Source organism: Calidris pugnax, unplaced genomic scaffold (genome assembly GCF_001431845.1).
Source record: "Calidris pugnax isolate Ruff unplaced genomic scaffold, ASM143184v1 scaffold29, whole genome shotgun sequence".
Taxonomy (NCBI): domain Eukaryota; kingdom Metazoa; phylum Chordata; class Aves; order Charadriiformes; family Scolopacidae; genus Calidris; species Calidris pugnax.
In genome coordinates this window covers 2,422,164-2,442,050 of record NW_015090768.1, presented here as the reverse complement: position 1 = coordinate 2,442,050, position 19,887 = coordinate 2,422,164, and the positions used below count along the sequence as shown (strand labels likewise).

The window sequence follows — 19,887 nt, the reverse complement described above, 5'->3', positions numbered from 1 at the left end:
GTGATGTGGATCTCTTGGTTCCCTAGAACTTGGCTGGGGTACTGATACTTCCTGGTTGCTCTCCCACAGTCACATGCTGTCCCCTAATTGGGAGCTGCAGGTATTAGGTTTTCTTCTCCACACACCAGTGTCTTTTTCCCTGAAGCACATTCACTGTACAAGCTAATGATTTAGTTTTCTCAAATATGTTTTCACAGCCACTGCCTTTGATCCATTTGGAAGTAGCCCTAAGCAAACTGGTCCAGACCTCCTGGGTTCCTTTCTTGGTTCATCATCCGTCCCTGGTGACCCTTTCCTTCAAGCAACAAGAAGTCCTTCACCAACTGTGCACAGCGATCCCTTTCACATGGGTAAGAAAGTGAGGCTCTTCTAGTGTATTTAAGCAAACATGAAATGCAGCTTTTAAACGGTGATGGAGCCATTAAGTACAAACTGGTGCTTACCATGAAATGACTCGAAACCACAGAAACCCCCACTAAACAGGAAAGAGCTTTTTGTCTCTGGACTTAAAGCATATTCATAATTTGAAATGTGGTAGGATGAGACTAGTTTTGCTCAAGTCTTATACTTAATTAATAAGCTATTTGTATACATGAAAAAAGAGACCATGAAGAATGTCTGCCTGCATATTCCTGTGGTTATGAGGTCTCATTTGAACCAAACTACCATTAATGGAGCTAAATAGAGCATGGCATATTAAGCCTGCTAGAGAAAACACATGTCCTTTGGTGTTTTTAGTTACAGGCGTCTGCTTTCTTTAGATCTGGTGGTAATCCCAGCCAAATTCACAGTTGAATTTGACTCTTATTTGAAGAGAATGATTATTTTTTTTTTATTGGACTTTTGTCTTTTCTTAGTTTGAAATGTTCCTTAGCTGTCCTCTCCTCCCACCCATGCCAAAATTTAATATTGTAACCTTGTCTGAAACCCATCCAGATACAAATTTGTCTGTCTGGTCATCTAACACGTGCCCCTTGGGTGCAACAGCCTCGCTGGAAAGGCAGAATGACAAAGGAGGGAACTAGCGTGCTGCTGGCACTGCTCGCATCCGTGCTTTGCCAAGCTCGGGTATTGGATATTAACTCTGTGAATAGGATGGTTGGGTCACACTTGGAGCTGGCTGCACTAATGAAAGGAATTTAAATGGTAGCCCAGCATGATGAGGTATTAAATTACAGAGCTGGTGTCTATGTATAATGAAATACTGGCAGGGGGAACAGCATAGATGTACAGACTTTATTTGATACAGGGTTAAAGGAAGGATTCTGTGGATTCTTCCTGGTTTATATCTGTGTGGGCTTCTTTGCTGTATTCCTTTTCTCCATCTGCATGTAGAATATGTCCTTGGGTTGAGATGTATTCAGAAACACTAAACTCCATGTGTTATTCTGGTGGTAAGGTTTTTATAAAAAACTGACTGTAAAATGAACACTGTAAATCTGTGTCCTTGCCTCTGTGTAGCATAAGATCAGAAATAAAGGTTAAATTTTTAATGCCCATAATGGGGGAGAAGTTCACTTCTAATTGGCAAATGGTAGGTGAACACAATACTGTTTCTCCCTGCTCTTCCTGATCTCTGGATTATGTTGGTTTTGCTGTACACTACTTTGAGATATTTATATGTAATCATTCTGCTTAGCTTCTAGCACACCGACGGTTTCCATACAACCAGATGTGTCCGGTGGTTGGGACTGGCCCAGCAAACCAGGTACATATAAAAATTCAAGATACTCAACAGAAACGCCTTAAAGAGCCCTGAGAAAGAAGAGGCAGAGGGGGAAATGCTACCAATGACTACAGAGAACAGGTTCCCTCTTTCTGCTGCTTAGCACTTTGACTAATCCAACAAAACTTCAATCAGGATTTTAGTTAGTCTCATCTGAACGGAACAGGTACGCTGTCCCTGTTGTCCTGGGCTCCCAGTCATGCAGGTGAGGATTCTACTAAACGCTACAAAACTCTTTCTGTTCAACAAAATCTGAGTTTCTTTCCATGAGAAACCAGGGACAAGTACTCAGTGAGGGTGGACAGCATCATGTTTCTTTCTAGCATAGAGCCACAAGGACCTGGGAAGTGATACAAGTTGCTGGGACGCCACTAAATAATAATGACTCTCTCTAATCTTGGGAGAGTATGTACATCCTACCAAAAGTTGCTTCCTGAAGAATTCTAGTTCCTAAAATATATCCATAATATGTCATAATTGCTCTGTCACCGTAGACAGTCTAAGGAACATTCTTGTTGCTGAGCCTAGGTGTGAGTGGGTGTGCAACCAATCTGGGCCAATGCTTAGGAACCTGACAATAGTATACTTAATTTTAACAGCAGCCTTCTCACATCACATGACTGAGCACTGGGTAAGAAGCTGCACTCTCGGAAAATGGAAAAAACTCTGTTTTAATCCCTTTTCTGACTGAGCACTGGGTAAGAAGCTGCACTCTTGGAAAATGGAAAAAACTCTCTTTTAATCCCTTTTTTCTTTTCTTTTTTCCCCTTTCAGGTGGCCTAGGTATGGGAAGTAAGTCAGCTGCCACCAGTCCTACAGGATCCCTCCATAGCACTCCCACTCATCAAGCTAAACCCCAAACGCTGGATCCTTTTGCTGATCTGGGGACCCTTGGAGCAAGCTTAGCAGGTTTGACATCTCTTATTTTAAAATAAAATAAATTACCAGCTCTGTTTTAGAGAAATAGGGTGAACAGCCTGGTACATGACAAAGAGTTCATGGGTCCTCTCAGCCTACCTGCATGCCAGTGCTGCTTTCCAGCTTTTCTTTCTGCTTGACTTCCTGTAAGTGCTTTTACTGATCCTCCATCCAAAAAACTGCTCACAACTTGTTGGGAATTCATAGACTGTATGGATTGTGAAGAGTAACCTCTATCTCCTAAGTCTAAAGAGTCTCAGGCTTAGGATGCTCAGTGTTTCACTCCAACTGAACTGTTGCTGCAGACCTTGGAGCAGTGCCTGGGAACAGCCTTTGGTTCTTCAGAGCTACCGGGGTCCTTGAGGAATTGTTTCCTTCTAGACTTGACTTTTTTTTTTTTTTGTCCTTTGTGAGGAAACCTGTGGAACCTCACTGATCTGCCTCTAATTTGCAGTAAAGGTGGAGTCTGAACCCATTTTCATTTGCACCTGGCTGCAAAGGACTGTTTGCTTGACTGCTTAGACAAGCATTTTCTCTCCTTTTGTTTTCTGAGACTTAAAAAAATCAGCAAACCCTTCACCCCAGTGCTAAAGAGGCAGATCTGACAAATTCTTTAAGTTTTCCTTAAAACCCAGCATGTCAGCTTCTCTGACTCTGGTAAATAGATTTTTCTTCCCTTTGTCACTGCCCTCAGCTCTTTGCGAGCCATTGTGGTTTTATCTGATGTTTGTTTTCTCCTTTGCGTCAGCACCAGCATGGTTCTGGAATTAGGTTTCCCAGTTCCCTCTGCTGGATCACTGGCTGCTCTGCAGGAGCAAAAATAAAAAGTATGCCAAGACTCATGTCGGAGCCATCGAGGTGCTGTTAAAACATGTATTCTGTAGCAAAGTTAGGGAGTTTGAAAACAAATAACTTGGCATCCACAGGATGTTTAACCACATCTTTGTTGTTCGTGACTAAGGCCAAAGCACTTGATCCAGTTTCCATGGCATGCTTCAGAGCTCAAAGTTGAGGGTGGATGTTAGTCTCAAATAATAAAATATTAACACTGCGTACCTCCCACCACACACTAAGTCAGAGGAGCATCTCCTAAAGTCATAAGGCACTGAAACACATGACTCTGTGGGACAGCATTATATCAGCACAGCATCAGGAGATACTATTTCAACATATGTTAACCTGATGTTGCCACCACAGCACACAGCAGTGGTGTTTCCCAGTTACCCGCACGTAGCTTTCCTTGTGTTTCCCCAGTGAGCTGTTACCCCAATTCCTGTGCAGTCTTTGAAGGCAGGTGCTGTCTTTTAAGCAGCTTTCAGAGCAGTGACAGGGAAGTTGGAGGACTTGGCTTGATGTTGCAAAAACGTATGTGGCAGAGCTGAAAACAGAAGCCAGCTGCCTGGGGGGTTTTGTTAAAGTGTCCTTTTTGGAAGGCAAGTCAGTATCCCTTCCAGTACCTAGAGGGTTCCTACAGGAGAGATGGGGATGGACACTTTATCAGAGTGGAGTGATAGGATGAGGGGGAACAGCTTTAAACTGAAAGAGGGGAATTTGATGGAGATGAGATCTGGGGATTTGATTGAGCTGAGCTGTGGGGAAGAACTTGTTTGGTGGGAGGGTGGTGAGAGCCTGGCCCAGGTTGGCCAGAGAAGCTGTGGCTGCCCCATCCCTGGAGGGGTTCAAGGGCAGGTTGGAGGGGGCTTGGAGCAACCTGGTGTGGTGGGAGGTGTCCCTGCCCAGGGCAGGGGGTGGCACTGGGGGGGCTTTAAGGTCCCTTCTCACCCAAACAATTCTATGATTCCATGATCCTGTTTGCTAATGGCAACTGTCACTCCTGTCCCCATGCTCTGCAGGTGGCCCTTCGTTTGCCAGCAAACCGACCACGCCAACTGGCATGGGTGGAGGATTCCCCCCCTCGCCGCAGAAACCCTCTCCCCAGCCCATGGGTGGCAGCGGCTGGCAGCAAGGAGCTGGCTATGGCTGGCAGCAGGCACAAGCCAAAGCCCAGCCAAGCATGCCTCATGCCTCCCCCCAGAACAAGCCCAACTACAACGTGAGCTTCTCAGCCATGCCAGGAGCACAAAACGAGCGTGGAAAAGGACCAGCTAACGTTGGTAAGCTTTTCAGAGTTCAGCATCCAAAAGGCTGGTTCCTCCTGATGTTGCTTTGGTGCTCAAACACCTTAACAGGTTAGGGTCTAATAAAATTAGTCATGCTGATAACTTGATACAGAAGTTCAACACTAGATGTCCTGTCCTAAGCTCTAAAGCATGCTAGTATTTAGGAAATCCTGGATTCCAAATGGGCTTCAATAATAATAATTTAAAGGCAGCATTAGTCTACGCCTCTTCTGCGAGAACCTACATGCTCATTAGCACTGGGAGATGGTTATAGTGATAAGTGTGGGGGGTGGCTTGGGTAGAAAAGCATTGTTAAATAAACTTGAAATTGTTATCACAATATAGATCCTTCTTGTTTTTCAAGATTCAAAGCCAAAAGTGTCTGCAGATTTTGAAGATCTATTATCTGGTCAAGGTTTTAACGCTCACAAGGACAAGAAGGGCCCCAAAACAATAGCTGAGATGAGAAAAGAAGAAATGGCTAAGGAGATGGACCCTGAAAAACTAAAAGTAAGCAGTGTTCTTGTCTATGCTCTTACAATCATTCAACATGTCTTTCATTCTCATTGTGCTGGTGGCTGTTTGAAACACCGCCCCTGAAAGCCACCAGCCGTCGCATGTGTGAGAGGGAGCTGAGCAAAACTTCCAGATCATTTCATGCCAAAAGTTGTCCCTCTGTTCTGGCTCTTACTCTAGTGCATATCCTCCACAGCATCACTGGGTCCCAAGGACCACGTGCTAGCTCCCATGCTTGCTTTCCATAAAGTAGGTGTCCACACTTGATAGCATCATAAACTGCTGTGCTCTCCGTTCGTGTCCCAACAGCAGGGAGCTAGTGTGAGCAGAAAGACAAAGTTGTGAACTGCAGGTGTTGGGGAATATTGGGAAGAATATCATCAGACTGAGAGATACTACTTAAAGGCAGTAAGTTTGTAAAATCTCTGCTCCAAAGTAGCTTCTTACAAATAAACCAGATAAAAGAGCAGTGGCCATCTCTGCCAGTCCTTCTGCCAACCCCAGGTTTTGGTGACATGAGGGATGTTCTCCCCATGATGAGACTGCCTTGGAGCAGAAAGAGAGAACTTCCTGCTGTTTGTTCATATAATAAATTCTCATGCCTTCCCTGGAGCTGTGAACATCTGTTGGAATAGATTTAGAACTTCAAGGTTACACTTCTGTCCTAAATTAGACTGTGGCAAATGACAGTGGCTTGCTCAGTGTTACTGCCAAGGCTACTTGCTTTCCACATCACTCCAGCCCTGATTAGCAGGCATAGCTAATGGAATTAATCCTCTGTCTCATTAATCTTGCCTGCTTTGGAGTTCTCTCATCTCTCCTCAACAAATTCCCAAACTACAGTTACATTATAAAGGGAATTCAGTCTGTCCCACTCTACATTTGAAACATGAAGCCACAAATTATAATTACAGAAGGATACAGAGCCGAGAGGAAAAGCCCAAGCAAAAGCCAAGCAAACTTCTAGAAAACAGAATGAGCAAATTATTATTTTTAATCTTGTGGAAACATTTTATCCTTGGGAAAGTGTGTGCCAGCAACCCCGCTGGACAGCTGTCAGGCCATCAAGTGGGCAATACTGCTCCCAATTCATAAACTACACAACTTCAATGATTCATGTGGTACCACTTGACAATTACGATGTTTCCCTCCCTGGCACCCTGAAGCACCCAGCTAATTCTCCCTTCCCAATACAATTTCCTTTACTTCAATGCATTTAATTTAATTGAGTCACTTCTTCAGACTGGAACTCTTAAATTTACTTATGCTTTGCTTTTCACGTTTGCTTCCCTTAGCTGTAGACTAAGATGGCAACCACCAAGGGGGACTACATCATCTAGGAAAGTGTACTTATTGCTTTCTTTGACTACTAGATTGCAGGTAGCAAAATAAGCACAATAAGGCTTCTGACTTTAGAGCTTAAAAGAATTTGCACTGAAGCCAACCTTCAAGGTGAGTCTTTAGAAGATTTTAACTCTAGATGTGCATAGAAGAGACATCCACAGCACAGTTCCAGTTGAGCTTATTTTAGGTATTACGTTAACTTTGCTAAAGAGCCACACAGTCAAACATTTCATTTATCTTTTGACCATTCCATCTAATGACTGTTCATAAGCATTACCAACTCAGTATTTTTAGCAGGGATGTTGCTCAAGCTTAACTTTCAAGCAGTAACATAAAAATTAAGGCAAAGTAGAGACTGAGAAATATCTTCCAAAGGCTTTCTGAAGCTTGGAAAGAAATGTAAGATGCTTCTTGGAGTCATTGATATTCAAATGAAGGAACTTTTTCCTACTGGAATATCTAATGTAAGGCATAAATTGAGACTTGCGTTATTCTGTCCAGGTCCTCGAATGGATTGAAGGGAAGGAGAGAAATATAAGAGCCCTGCTGTCCACAATGCATACGGTCTTATGGGCAGGGGAGACCAAGTGGAAACCTGTTAGTATGGCAGATCTTGTCACACCAGAGCAAGTAAAGAAGGTCTACCGGCGGGCAGTGCTTGTCGTTCATCCTGACAAGGTAAGGTTTTCCTGGCTTCACACTGCTGAGACACTGTCACTATTTTCTTAATTATAAAGCGTTACATCTAGTTACTTAATTTATTGGGGCAAAAAGCTTTGTAGACAGTAGTACTTCAATATTTTTGCTAGTTTCTGAAAGGTGAGGGCTCTGACCACTCCCAGCCCCAACACTGTGCTTGGTACAGGCTGCTTCAAGCAACAGGGATTCAGATCTTCAGCTTTTGTCACCCTCGCTCTGACTAGAAGCCATACTGGTGGTGACCAACAGTCCAGAATATTGTGCCTCCTAAAGAAGATGAGGGTGTGCTAAAGGCGTATCAAAGGATAAGGGTCATAACCCGATTCTTCCATTTTAGATGTTTGATTTTTAGCTACCTATCCAACTCTTGCCAACCAGAGTGCGATGACGCTATCTGGGAAACCTGCTGGTGATGAGGCTTCCACTTTTAAGGGAATGGAGGCCCTCAGGGTTTTGGGGCAGAGGGCAAGGCTTGAGAAGGTGTGGGCTGCCCGGAGGCTTGAGGGAATATTGCTTTTATCAAGGAACTGTGTTAGGTGGCAGCTCTTTCCCCTTCAGTGCAGGTAAAATGCCTCTTGCAAAGCCCAGGTTAGACCTTTTTGCCCATGGGACTGCAGTGCTTTATTGCACTTGGGGAGTTATCAACTCTGAGGAGCAGAAGAGCCAAGAAATTCTTAAGCTGTAAACAAGGGAAGCAGCCCTTGATAGTGGGTTACTCTTGTCAAAGAAAAAGGGAAAACCATTTGTGGAAAGTGAACGATAACTGCTTGAGAATCTAGCAGCTCAAATGTCACCTTTTTGTGGCCTGATTTGGTAGATGTGATATTCCTTTTTCTGTTTTTTTATTCCAGGCTACTGGGCAGCCATATGAACAATATGCAAAGATGATATTTATGGAGCTAAATGATGCCTGGTCAGAATTTGAAAACCAAGGACAAAAACCCTTGTATTAGGCACTTCCTCAGTCTCCACTACAGACCTGTGCTAGTGTTTATATAGTCTCGTCACAAATGTCACAGATCAACCAAACTCTGGCTGGAAATTCAGAAGTTGCAGAAAACTAAGAACCTAATACTTATCATGAAGAACAAGAGAAAGGTTTCCTTATATTTGTATCAAGAATCCTGAGCTCAGAGGAACTCTAGCCACCTGGCTTACCACGGGAGCCATGGGGTTACAGTTTCTTGTAACTTTTGTATTTTTCTTTGGATTCAAGTGGGGTGAGAGAAAACGTTTCTGGGGAAAAGGTGGAATTGTTCTGTCTCTGATGCAGTGTAGCTGGTGAATTTCCTATTTATTTTTTTTGTGTGGTATGTGATATGGCAACACTTCAGTTGAGTTCAAAAACTGGTGGTGAAGAACCAAACATTTGATGTGCTTTCTTCCTAGGTTTGGATCAGACATTATCGAATCTAAGTGCTCAGATGTGGTTTAGACACACTTCTAACAGTCACCATTTGCTGCTTAATTGCTCATATAATATCATATGCCTGAGTAGAGACAAAGCTGAATCCTGGGTTAGATCAGTGTGGCAGCCGACTGCCGCTTTATGCATTAATACTGTACTTCACCTCACAGTCCAGCAGTGAAACGTGCAGGAGAAATTCCTCAGCATTATGGAGCGAGTGTCTTTTAAAGCAAACAACAAGTAATTGATATTAAACAGCACCTTGTTTCTTTGTTTGCTAAACAGCAGTTCTGGGGGAATGGGGAATTTGGGGGGACGGGTGAATCCACATTTGTAAAAGTGAAGAATGAGCATGTACTGTGTTTCCCATGAAGTTCTCATCAGTAGCTTGGAACCACGCACCAAAAGAAATATCAACAAACTAAAACTCTGCTGCAAAGTTTTAGAAACTTCTCAGTCTGTAGGTAACCCTTCCCCTCCTGAGGATTCAGAAGACTTTTTTCCAGCCCACTTGTATCACCTCTATGCCTTTATCAGCTCCAGAGCACTTGGCAAAGGCTCTTGGCAGAACGCAACCTGTTGCAACTTTACTTTTCAGACCGCGTTGCACAAGCTGTTATGTAGACATCTGTGGACCAGGTCTGATTTTTGAGGTAACCACAGTGCAAATCAATTATCTTAAAAGTTTATATTGGACCAAAGCAATAATATCACAAGGAAGTATCTCTGATGCTAAAGCTGAAGCATCTTTCCTAGTTAAAAAGCGAGTTATGCTCTTCACCCCAAATTCTGGCATTCTCCTTTTGTAGAATAACTCAAGCTAGCCGTTTATTTACCAACATGTTGTATCTGTATTTGAGCTTTGAAAGGGCAGGTAAATTTGGAAGATGGGCAGGAAATCGTTTGTATTTACTGCTTAAGGAATAGGTTGCTACCTGATGTGAGTCTTTAAAGCTGGTGGTTTTTAAAGACAATCCACTTGTTGTTGCACTTAAATTTTTCAAGTGGCAAAACCTTTACTGCAGAGAGAGTGTGTCAAAGTACATTGCTTTCTGTATAAAAGTCATCCTTTTGTTGTATTGGTCCATTATTTACTACCATTAATTGAAAATGTGAAACCAACACATAGGTCTCCTTTTATATAAAAGACCTTGAGATAATAGTAACAAACTGGATGTTATTTATTAATGTTTTGATCCAGTATGTGCTTGTCTTATTTAAAGAGATAACTGGAATGTGAATCATGTTCCTGTGATTTGTTGGTTTATTGTTTCTCATTCACATTTGTAGATATTGTGACCTATGCCTATATAATAAAAAGGATCTCATTACTATAATGTACTTTTTTAATAATGAAAACTACATTAGCTTTGTATCGAGTTCGTCATGGCACATAACTCCGGATACTCATTCGTTCACAAAATACAAATCCATCATTAAACTTTATCTACCAAAAGAAATCCTACCCCACTTAAGCTTTGATTACTTCCATCCCTAAAGTTTTTATGGGTGCATGAAAGTATTAGGATGTATGTATATCAAAATAGTTAACTAAAAAATTTTCTTGTCATATCTGGTAGTGACAGAGGTTATCAATGTTCAGGTTTACTGTTTGACTAAATTACTGTAATTTTTGTAAATACAGTATATACTCAATGAAATTGTGATGGTCTGAAACATTTGTATATACATTAAAAAGCTCAAATTAACATATTCAGGTATTTTTTTGTGCTTGTGGGGGGGAAAAAAACCAAACACACCTCTACCTTCTTGATTTAAACACAGTTCAGAGTAATGTCTCTGCAAATGCTGGATAAACAACGTATCCATGTACCTTAATGGAAACCTCTTTTGTCTGTATGACTAACACCTCTGTTGCTCTAGTTCAGGGTTGGGTGGGACCTGTGTGGTACACACAAAGGTAACCATAAATTACTTGCTCTAGAGACAAATAGATTTTTTTTCAAGAACTTTTCTTTCCTCAAGACTGAAAAAGCTCCATGAAAAAGTAAGTTCCTGTTACTGCAAGAAGATTATAAGAACAGTAAGGGCTTAATTTAGAAAACCTTTACAATGGCAAAATATGCAGCCTTTCATGCTAAAGAGGAAAAAAACCCCTTCAGCTGAAACAGAAGGTGGCAACTTAACTTGCTTCCACCTTTTGATTGTTTACACAAGTCAGGTGTGTATCTAGGTAAGTATTTGAGATAGTACAGCTGCTGCTAATATAAACAGTTTCTAAGATCATAGAAAAGTTAGATCATCCAGTGCCACCCCCTGCCCTGGGCAGGGACACCTCCCACCAGACCAGGTTGCTCCAAACCCCCTCCAACCTGGCCTTGAACCCCTCCAGGGATGGGGCAGCCACAGCTTCTTGGGGCAACCCCCCAGGAAACAATTTCCTCCTGAGAGCTCATTTCAATCTCTCCTCTTTCAGTGTCAAACCCTTCCCCCTCCTCCTAGGGCTCCCCTCCCTCATCCAGAGTCCCTCCCCAGCTTTCCTGGAGCCCCTTGAGGGACTGGAAGGAGCTGACAGGTCTTCCCAGAGCCTTCTCTTCTCCAGGCTGAACCCCCCAACTCTCTCAGCCTGTCCTTCCAGCAGAGGGGCTCCAGCCCTCCCAGCATCTCCGTGGCCTCCTCTGGCCCCATCCAACAGCCCCATGTCCTTCTGCTGTTGGTGGCCCCAGAGCTGGGGGCAGCACTGGGGGGCTCTCCCCAGAGCAGAAGGGGCAGAATTTCCCCCTGGCCACGCTGCTGGGGATGCAGCCCAGGACATGGGGGGCTTTCTAGGCTACCAGGACTCATGTGGAGCTTCTCATCCATCAACACCCCTGAGTCCTTCTCCTCAGGCCTGCTTTCCATCCATTCTCTGCTCAGCCTGGATTTGTGCTTGGGATTGCCCTGACCCATGTGCAGGACCTTGAACTTCATGATGTTCACGTGTGCCCACCTCTCCAGCCTGTCCAGTTCCCCCTGGATGGCATCCCTTACCTCCAGCGTGTTGACTGCTCCTCACAGCTTGGTGTCAGCGGCAAGATGTAAGCTTGTATTAAAATTCCTAGGTTTATTTTCTTATTGATGACAACCAAAGGGTTTGCGGTGTGGGAGGGTATGGCGAGGGTATAACATTTTCTGTTCACGTTCCTCAAAATAACCCCAGAAACACTGAGCTTGGTTGCTTCTCACAAATTGTGACTAGACCACAAGGTTAACACCATACACCAGCTCATACCATACTTGGCCAGTATTGATATTGCTTCTTTAAAGTGGTGACTAATACCATGCAGTAATTTACAGGCTGGTGGTTTTCCCAAATTAAGACATTTTGGAAACAGTTTGTCACTTGCTATTCTCATGCTATTGCACTTCTGAGACCCAGAAAAGAGCAAGACAGCAAACGTAGCACCTAACAAAATTTTCACTTGGAGCATTTGGTCCCCTAAGTCTCCTGTTTTAATTAGGAGGCCTTCTTGGCCTGTGGTCTGTCAGCTCTGAAGCAATTAAAATTCACCATGAAATTGGCAAAAATAATCTGTATTAGGCAAGGTATGAAATAAGAAGAAGGGGCGATAGGCTGAGACCTACACCCGGGGAAGGTGTATTCCAAGAGTTATGCAAAATCTCTCCTAAAAAGGCTCTTCTTGGGTCAAAAATAGGATCCCCCCCAAAAAATAATCTGAGGCTTGAAAAATACTGCTCTAAAAAAAGATGTGCCCTTCTCGGTGCGGATTAGCAGAAGGGTGGATGATGCAGATGCTGAGAAGGCACTGTATGACACAACCAGGCGTCTGGGCCCATTTTTTGGGGTGAAAACAAGGGTTTCCAGAAGCAGCCTGCAAACTGGCAGCAACTGAGGGGTGGGGGCTCTTTAAAACGGTATTTATCTATTTGAATCGTGCCCGTGCGCACATATATGCATGTATTTACACATGTACACACTATATATAACGCTATATATGTATGTTTATGTGTACATATGTTGAACACCCGCCCCTAGGCCTGACTGGAGGCAGCGAGGCCCCGCCCTCGCTCGGTCGCCATGGTTACGAGGCGGGGGCCGCCCGGGACGCGCCTCATTGGCGGCCGCTCACGTGGTGCGGGGAAAGGGGCGAGGCTAAGCGGCCGGGAGGCGGAAGTCGCGCGCCTGCCGCCACCTCAGCTCGGCTTCCCTCAGAGCTCCCAACATGGCGGGCGTCAAAGGTACCGAGCGCTCCCGGCCCGCGGGCGGGACAGCGGGCTCGGAGCTGCCGAAGGGCAGCTCCGGGCCCGCTGTCCCGCCCGCGGGCCAGGGCTCTTTCAAAGGGAGCAGGGCGTCCGGGTTGCGCTTCCGCTTTCCCCAGGCGTCGCCTCAGCGGGGGAGCGGGGAGGGGGGTGACCGGTTACCGGTAACCGGTGAGGCGGCTCCCGCCTCACCACCGCCTTGCCTTGTGCCGTTGCAGCTCTCGTGGCGCTCTCCTTCAGCGGAGCCATCGGCCTGACCTTCCTCATGCTGGGCTGCGCCCTGGAGTACTACGGGTGAGCGGGCCGGCTTCGCTTCCCAAAACTTCCCTTTCTTTATATCCGTTAACTGAGGTGGTCGTCTCGTTTAAATGAGCTGCTTGGCTCGAGTTAGCATCCAGCAGCCGCCTGCTTTCTGGTTCTTGACACATAGCAGTTTGTTGTGATTAAATACCACGTCCTTAGCCAGTACTTTCATTTCCCTTAAAAAAAATTAATACTGAGAAGAGCTCTATTCTTTCTCAGGAAAAGCGGTGCCATCTTGCTAAACAGTTTTTTAACCTCGCACAATTCTTTCCCTTACTTCCCTGTTTTTTTTAAGCAACCCTCCCACCACAAGACTCCACTTGGGATGTCTATTACACTTAAAAATCTGGGTGAAGCTAATGAGAGCTCTTGCAGAGGGAAGTGTGCAAGGGTGTGCCTGCACGGTCAGCTTGTTTATACTCTGGGATCCCTCTAATTTGGGAAGGCTCACAGTTCCAGTCCCACTTTCGTGCTTTTCCTGTCCCTGGTGTGTGTGTGATGACTCTCATTTTCATGCGGTGGCAGTGTGAGTTGAATCAGCCAGGTGATGCAAGTGTAAAATAAATTGATGCTTGTTTGGGTGAGAGGGTAGATCCTGCACTACCATATGGGTGCTTGTGCCAGTATTACAGGGAAAACGACGTAGGATTGCCACTTTGGTTGAAATCATGGGGTTAAATCACATAATCCACTTTTTGAACCATAAAGTAGGATTCCAGCCATTGCAATTACTTTTATTAAACAGAAGATACTCTTTATTGAAGCATCCACCTAAACTGATTATGTATTTCCTTTTTTTTTTCCCCCCCCTCCCCAGTGTGTACTGGCCTCTGTTTGTCTTAATATTTTACTTCATCTGCCCCATTCCCCACTTCATTGCAAAAAGAGTAAGTGATGACAGTGATGCAGCCAGCAGTGCCTGCAGGGAATTGGCATATTTCTTCACAACTGGAATTGTTGTTTCTGCGTTTGGATTTCCTATAATCCTTGCACGGGTTGAAGCGGTAAGTTCTGCTTGCTAATTTTAATTGTAAGACAGCAGTTACTGAGTATAATCATTAAGGGCACTGTTGCTGTTTGTAAATCCTGTCTTTAATTTCATTATTGCGATGGTTCTAGGTTCTGATGAAAATAATCACTGCTGAAATTTTGTCTGTTTATGCTGCGACTTGCATGACTGAAAAGTTTTTAGCTGCTTTTTTCTTCCCAGCTTTGTTTTGGTCCAATACAAGAGATCATCTCCTCCTACATCTCATGCCTCTCTGTCTCACCACCTTTTGCACTGCTTCTTGCACAACCTTCCTTATTTTTATCTCAGGATGTCTGCTTTCTCCATTTAGGATGCTGAAAACTTGATGACTGGAGTGTGTTATCAGTTAAAAGGCCAAACTTCCAGAACTGCCCTTCTGGTTTTCAAAGCATTTCCCAAGCTCATGCTTTTATCCCCTCAAAGTCTGAGGAAATTCTGCTAGCTTCTTTTCTCTTTGCTTTCTGAACTGCTCTTCAGCGGTGAGATTTTGTCACATTTGTTTGCAAGGCAAAGAATTCTGTTGTCCCATTTCCCAAATTTTACGTTTTTATGTGTTGTGTTGTTTTTCCCCTTCAGTCTTTCAGTTTTGCTTAAAACTTGTGTACTTAGTTTTAATTTATTTGTAATGCACAATTTCCCTGTCACTGCCTTTTAGTTTTTAAGTTGTGGACCTGACAGTAGACAGGACCAGAACTGACCGCGAGGGGGAACTCTAATTCATACCTATATTTTACTAATTTCAGTTAAACTCGGGCAGGTCGTTAAAGCAAGCTATTTACCGTTAAGACCACGTACTTGTTACTGACATTTATCTGAAAGGCGACTTTTTATTTTGTTGCATGGCAATTAAAGGAGAGCACTGGTTTCACCAGATTTTTTTCTATGACAGGTATTTTTTAGTGATTTGTATGGCAAGGTAATTATTTTGTTCTAAAACATAGCATTATTAGCCTGTCTGTTGAAGTCTTGTGTTAGTAATAGGAGTGGTTGCTAATTGAATAATTAGTCACGTAAGTTGAATTATGTATTGTTTGTCTTTTTTCTTTATGCTTTTAGCACCTTTCTGTAGTATTTCGTTTAGTTTATCTAATGCATATAAATAACTGGCCTGAACCTGTCTTATAAGAACTGCTTTGATTGTTTCGTTTCCTTGCATTTCAGATCAAATGGGGAGCCTGTGGTCTGGTGCTGGCTGGAAATGCAGTCATTTTCCTTACTATTTTAGGCTTTTTTCTTGTGTTTGGTAGAGGAGATGACTTTAGCTGGGAACAGTGGTAGGACATCGCTCTGAAGCTGGTAATGTTTTACAGCATGTATCACCATATGTATACTCTGCGTGTGTATATGCTTATATATGATAACATATGTGTGTGTGTGTGCCTGCTGAGATGTGTGTATGTATGTGCATCTGCATGTGGTTTCACAGTATCAGATCATAACGTGCTTTTTAAAAATGCATTTCAGCCAAAGGGAAAAAGCCCTTGTGACAACTGTCTTAATGTGTTCATAAAAGCTGGAATTGCTGTTGCAACTTTGTCCCTAAATAAGTTTACAAAACAGAAGCTGTTTTACTCATTTTTTTCACTATATATGCATTAACTTTTGTTTTAATCACGGTAGTATCATCGATACATGTGATACTGGTCAGCATGCCTGTTGGGTTTTTTTAACCGTGGAGTCAAAATAGGCCAATATAAAGATTATCCATCTTGGTATTGTCCTACTTGATCCATCTTTCTGCTTTGATTAGGGGTAAATGAGTATTTGTTTTTCACTTTAGTAATTGCAATTTTAGTGGTTTTTCTTGATAACATAAAAACAAATGTGGGTTATGCCAACTCTTTTACTACCTAATGAAAGAAAAAGAAAATAACCTTGATTAAAAATCCTTCCACTTATGGTGTTCATTTAAAAAATAATCCCCCCCTGCAAGATACTCAAGCTCTGTCCCTGTTCAACTTAACAACTGTGGATATATTTTGGGAATAATATACTTTAATGCCTCTTCAGTGCTTAAAGCTGACATTACTTCTCTTATGAAGAAACAAAAGAAGAAACTACACTCAGGACACTTACAATCCCAGTGTAGTCCACAACTCTGTATTCTCACATGTAAAATGTCTGAATTGCAAAGAAGTGAGTGTTCTGCTGGGTAGGACTTCTGTCTCCTCAGTTCTCATTGCTCTTAAAACATACTTATTCTATTACTATTTTTTTATCTGTAAGAAGAGATTGTTATATTAAAACACTATATTTTTAAATGGCATTATCCTAGTAAAGATTCACATGATCACAATTATAAAAGTAAACTTTATTACTATTTTGACTTGCTGAATCCTGCAAATTGTGGAGACGTAGTTTTTTAAACAGCCCTGACTCTAGAAGACATCTCGGTAATCTGCAGAGGGGTGAAGGAGGAGACACCTTAGTTTATTCTTTCATAGAAAAATGAACATGAAAGAGGTGAAGTAAGAAACTGAATCCCTGCATAGGGTATATTTTACTGTTGCGAGTTCTTTAGACTAACAGATTGCAAATGAGTATTTTATCGTTGTACGACTGAGGTGCCAGCTGACTGCTGTCACCCTGTGTAGGAGGTAACAGAGTCCACCCCACAAGATGTGGCAGCTTCACCACCCCACAAGATGTGGCAGCGCTTTTTGCCCCCTAAGTTGTGTAAAACTCCTTTTGCTGCTCTCCAAGCTCTCTCAATACTCGTGTACTGCAAAAGCGGTGTCCTGTGGATGGCTGTGCAGAGCAAAGGGTCACAAATTAATGAATGTAACATGAGCGCCCTGATACTGGGTCTTTTGTTCACGCTCAGTGCCCTAGAAAAAGGGTAGAGAAATCATTCTGTGGTCCGAGTAATGTCCTATCACTTAAGCAGGAAGGGAGTATCACGTTTCAGAAAGGTTAATTACACGTTTTAAATTTAAACTTTGGATGTGTGTAAAGTGAAGAGTTCAGTGGTGAGGAATGCTGAGTAGCTGTATTTTATACTGAAGTGGGCCTAGGCTGTCATTCTTGTCCAAGAAGAATTAACATTAAATGACAGGGTTTTTTTCTGCATGTTAATGCTTCCTCAAAGACGTAGCAGGAATATGCTTGTAAAGATGCTGTGCTTAAACAAGTTCTTTTACAGTGTCCCCTTCCTGACTTTAAGTGAAATCTGTTGGACCCTACTGATTTGTAAAGGACTACTGTGGAAATTATTTGTACTAATTATGAGCCAGGTTGTTTAGAGTAATCATAGTTTCCATGTATAAGTCCTGCTTTGATTTTTTGAAGACGTTGCTTTTTTTTCTATACCATGGCATTTTTTCATTCAAATTGGTGAAGTAAAACAGCAACAATAATACATGATTTAAGTGCCTGATCCTGTAAATGCCTGAAGTTGTTGCTAACAATTTGATTTCACTCCTGTGAAAGTACTCATGTGCTTGCAGGGTTGGGTTCTTGAGTATTTTTACTCCTTAGGATTGATGTACCGAAGGCTGCAATACAAGTCTGCAAAACTACTCAAATACTGATTTAATTTTAATTTCAAGACAGTGCAGTGTAAAAAAACAGTTGCGATTAATTTTTCTTTAAATTAGAGACTCATTATTTGTAGAATCTGGTCTAGATCCATTGGTTAATAACGTGCTTGTGGCAGATTGGGATAGAGGCAGTAAACTTACGACAATCTAAACTGAAAAGGAGGACCAGAAAGTACAGTCTGGAAGACAGGTTGCTTCTTTGACAAATCATTCTGTTGTGCTCTATTTCCTTTGATACTACTGTGGCTGGTGGGTGCCTCATGAAAGGGCAGGTAAATGTGGAATAGAGAAAGTTGATGCTTTGTTTTGGTTTTCTTCTTTTGAAGTGGCTTCATGCATTAATCCTTAATGTGAACTTCATGCAGTTTTCACCATGGACTTCTATTTTAAAATGTTTAACTTTAAAAATGGTGTATAACAACGTTTAAATCATGGAAATTTTCTTTGACCTCCTTAAAAGGAAATTTGCTTGAAATGAGTCTTCGCTATCAAACAGTCAGGGTAAAAAAAATAAAATTCAGTGCTTTTTTTTATCAAGAGCTTCACTCATTCACACAAACCTGGTGCTTTGATGGCCAGTACTGGGCATACTGTCACCATCTACCAGTAGCAATTTACTGTGGTTTCTCTGAAATTGTTTTCCTATATGGAAGTGAATACTATGTATCCAAAGTGCCTTAGTTTCAATACTGTGCTGATTTTGTGAGTGCATATACATGGCAATATCACTATGTTTCATAATCAGGTGAAAATCTGTTACTGCTTTTTTATAAGGCTTCCTTGTCAACTAATCATGTTTTCTGTCACTTGGAATGCAGTGCAGCTTTTCTAACTTTTGTAAACACTATTTTTATTTTCTGTGACTGCCAGGTTCTTGAGGTGATGAAATATTAATACACGGAAATTAAAACATATTCTACTTTTCTTTTTGAATTGTCTAATACAACTGACTTTTTGAATTGTCTAATAAACATATCTGATGCTTAAGTATTTGTGTGTCTTAAATTTCAAGAGGTGACAACAGACTCTTGTGTGAGAGGAAAGATAAAACACATGTGGTGGTGCTTTCATAATGGTATAAAGGATACAATGAAGAAATTTCAGAAGCCATAATCTAATTACAATATGTGGAATTGCTGTTATGGAATGCATTAGAATGTTATTGTAGAGGCTGTATTCAAATATGTGGGTAAATTATCATCAGGTATCTCTTATGTACGTGGTAAATCTGTGAGCTTTTTAAAGGCTTTCAAAAAAAGCTTTCGTCTGTGAGCTTTTTAAAGGCTTTCAAAAAAAAGAGCTTTCAAGAAAGTGAGTATTCTTGCACTTCACTTTGGAGCAGGTGAGTGTATCAGTTGGCTGCTGCCTTTGCCTTGTTTTGCAAAAATAATGTTTTGGATTGATGTTTTGTGCTGCCTCACCCAGCTCTAGGCTTGGTTCCTCAGCTCCCTTATTCACCCTGCTTCTGGATTTGCGAGTATTATCTGTATGGTATAACTGGTATTTATCAAATACAAGAGAAGAGCAGTTCCCTGTCAACTTACACTTAGCTGAAGGAAAAGAGGTTAAATATGCATAAGAGTCTTGCACCGATTTTGTGGCCTCTGCAGTCCTCTAGGAAAGCTGGTAACCTTCTAACTAGTTATGACCTCAGGTAACTTCTTAAAAAACTTAAAACAGACTTTAATCCCACAAAACGAATGTAAGCTCATTAATACCAACTGAGCTAATCAAACAAACTCCAAATGGAGTTAACCAAACAAACTTGTCCTAGTATGCCACATGTAGATTTTTATTGCTAAACTGAAAACTATGCAAAGCTCAAAAATGATCTCTCTAATCCTGATCTCAATTGTTAACACAGCATGACTTTAAGATACTGCATCGTTTACTCTGCAGGGATTGTTTCTGATCTGTGATAATGGATGAAAAGACTATTTCGTTAAGCTGGATGCACACCAGGTACTAATGACTAATTGATTTGTTTAAGTGGCCCCTGCAAATACATGACCAGTACGTACCAGAGGGCTTTACAGGGAGGTGTCTCTTGATAAAACACATAA

The 19,887-nt window shown here is 42.2% G+C and overlaps 2 protein-coding genes across 2 annotated transcripts in view; both read left to right on the top strand.

Moving 5' to 3' along the window:
* Nucleotides 1–10,442, top strand: part of DNAJC6 (DnaJ heat shock protein family (Hsp40) member C6) — a 61,004-nt gene extending 50,562 nt beyond the window's left edge. Inside the window, exons 16-19 of the mRNA XM_014937641.1 lie at nt 4,498–4,758; nt 5,129–5,274; nt 7,126–7,302; nt 8,175–10,442. Coding sequence (XP_014793127.1) covers nt 4,498–4,758; nt 5,129–5,274; nt 7,126–7,302; nt 8,175–8,276 — 686 coding nt within the window. The 3' untranslated portion in view covers nt 8,277–10,442. The remainder of the gene's footprint in view (nt 1–4,497; nt 4,759–5,128; nt 5,275–7,125; nt 7,303–8,174) is intronic.
* A 2,385-nt stretch (nt 10,443–12,827) lies between these two features.
* Nucleotides 12,828–18,811, top strand: LEPROT. The gene is made up of 4 exons (XM_014937654.1): nt 12,828–12,931; nt 13,171–13,246; nt 14,073–14,259; nt 15,447–18,811. The coding sequence occupies exons 1-4, from the start codon at nt 12,916–12,918 to the stop codon at nt 15,561–15,563; spliced, it is 396 nt and encodes a 131-aa protein (XP_014793140.1). The 5' UTR covers nt 12,828–12,915; the 3' UTR covers nt 15,564–18,811.
* Nucleotides 18,812–19,887: the final 1,076 nt, after the last annotated feature.

Bases quoted from the DNA above. Each gene is read 5' to 3' on its own strand.
- LEPROT (XM_014937654.1), top strand. The intron at 13,247-14,072 runs GTGAGCGGGCCG...CCCCCTCCCCAG, and splicing joins TGCGCCCTGGAGTACTACGG to TGTGTACTGGCCTCTGTTTG. The intron at 14,260-15,446 runs GTAAGTTCTGCT...CTTGCATTTCAG, and splicing joins TCCTTGCACGGGTTGAAGCG to ATCAAATGGGGAGCCTGTGG.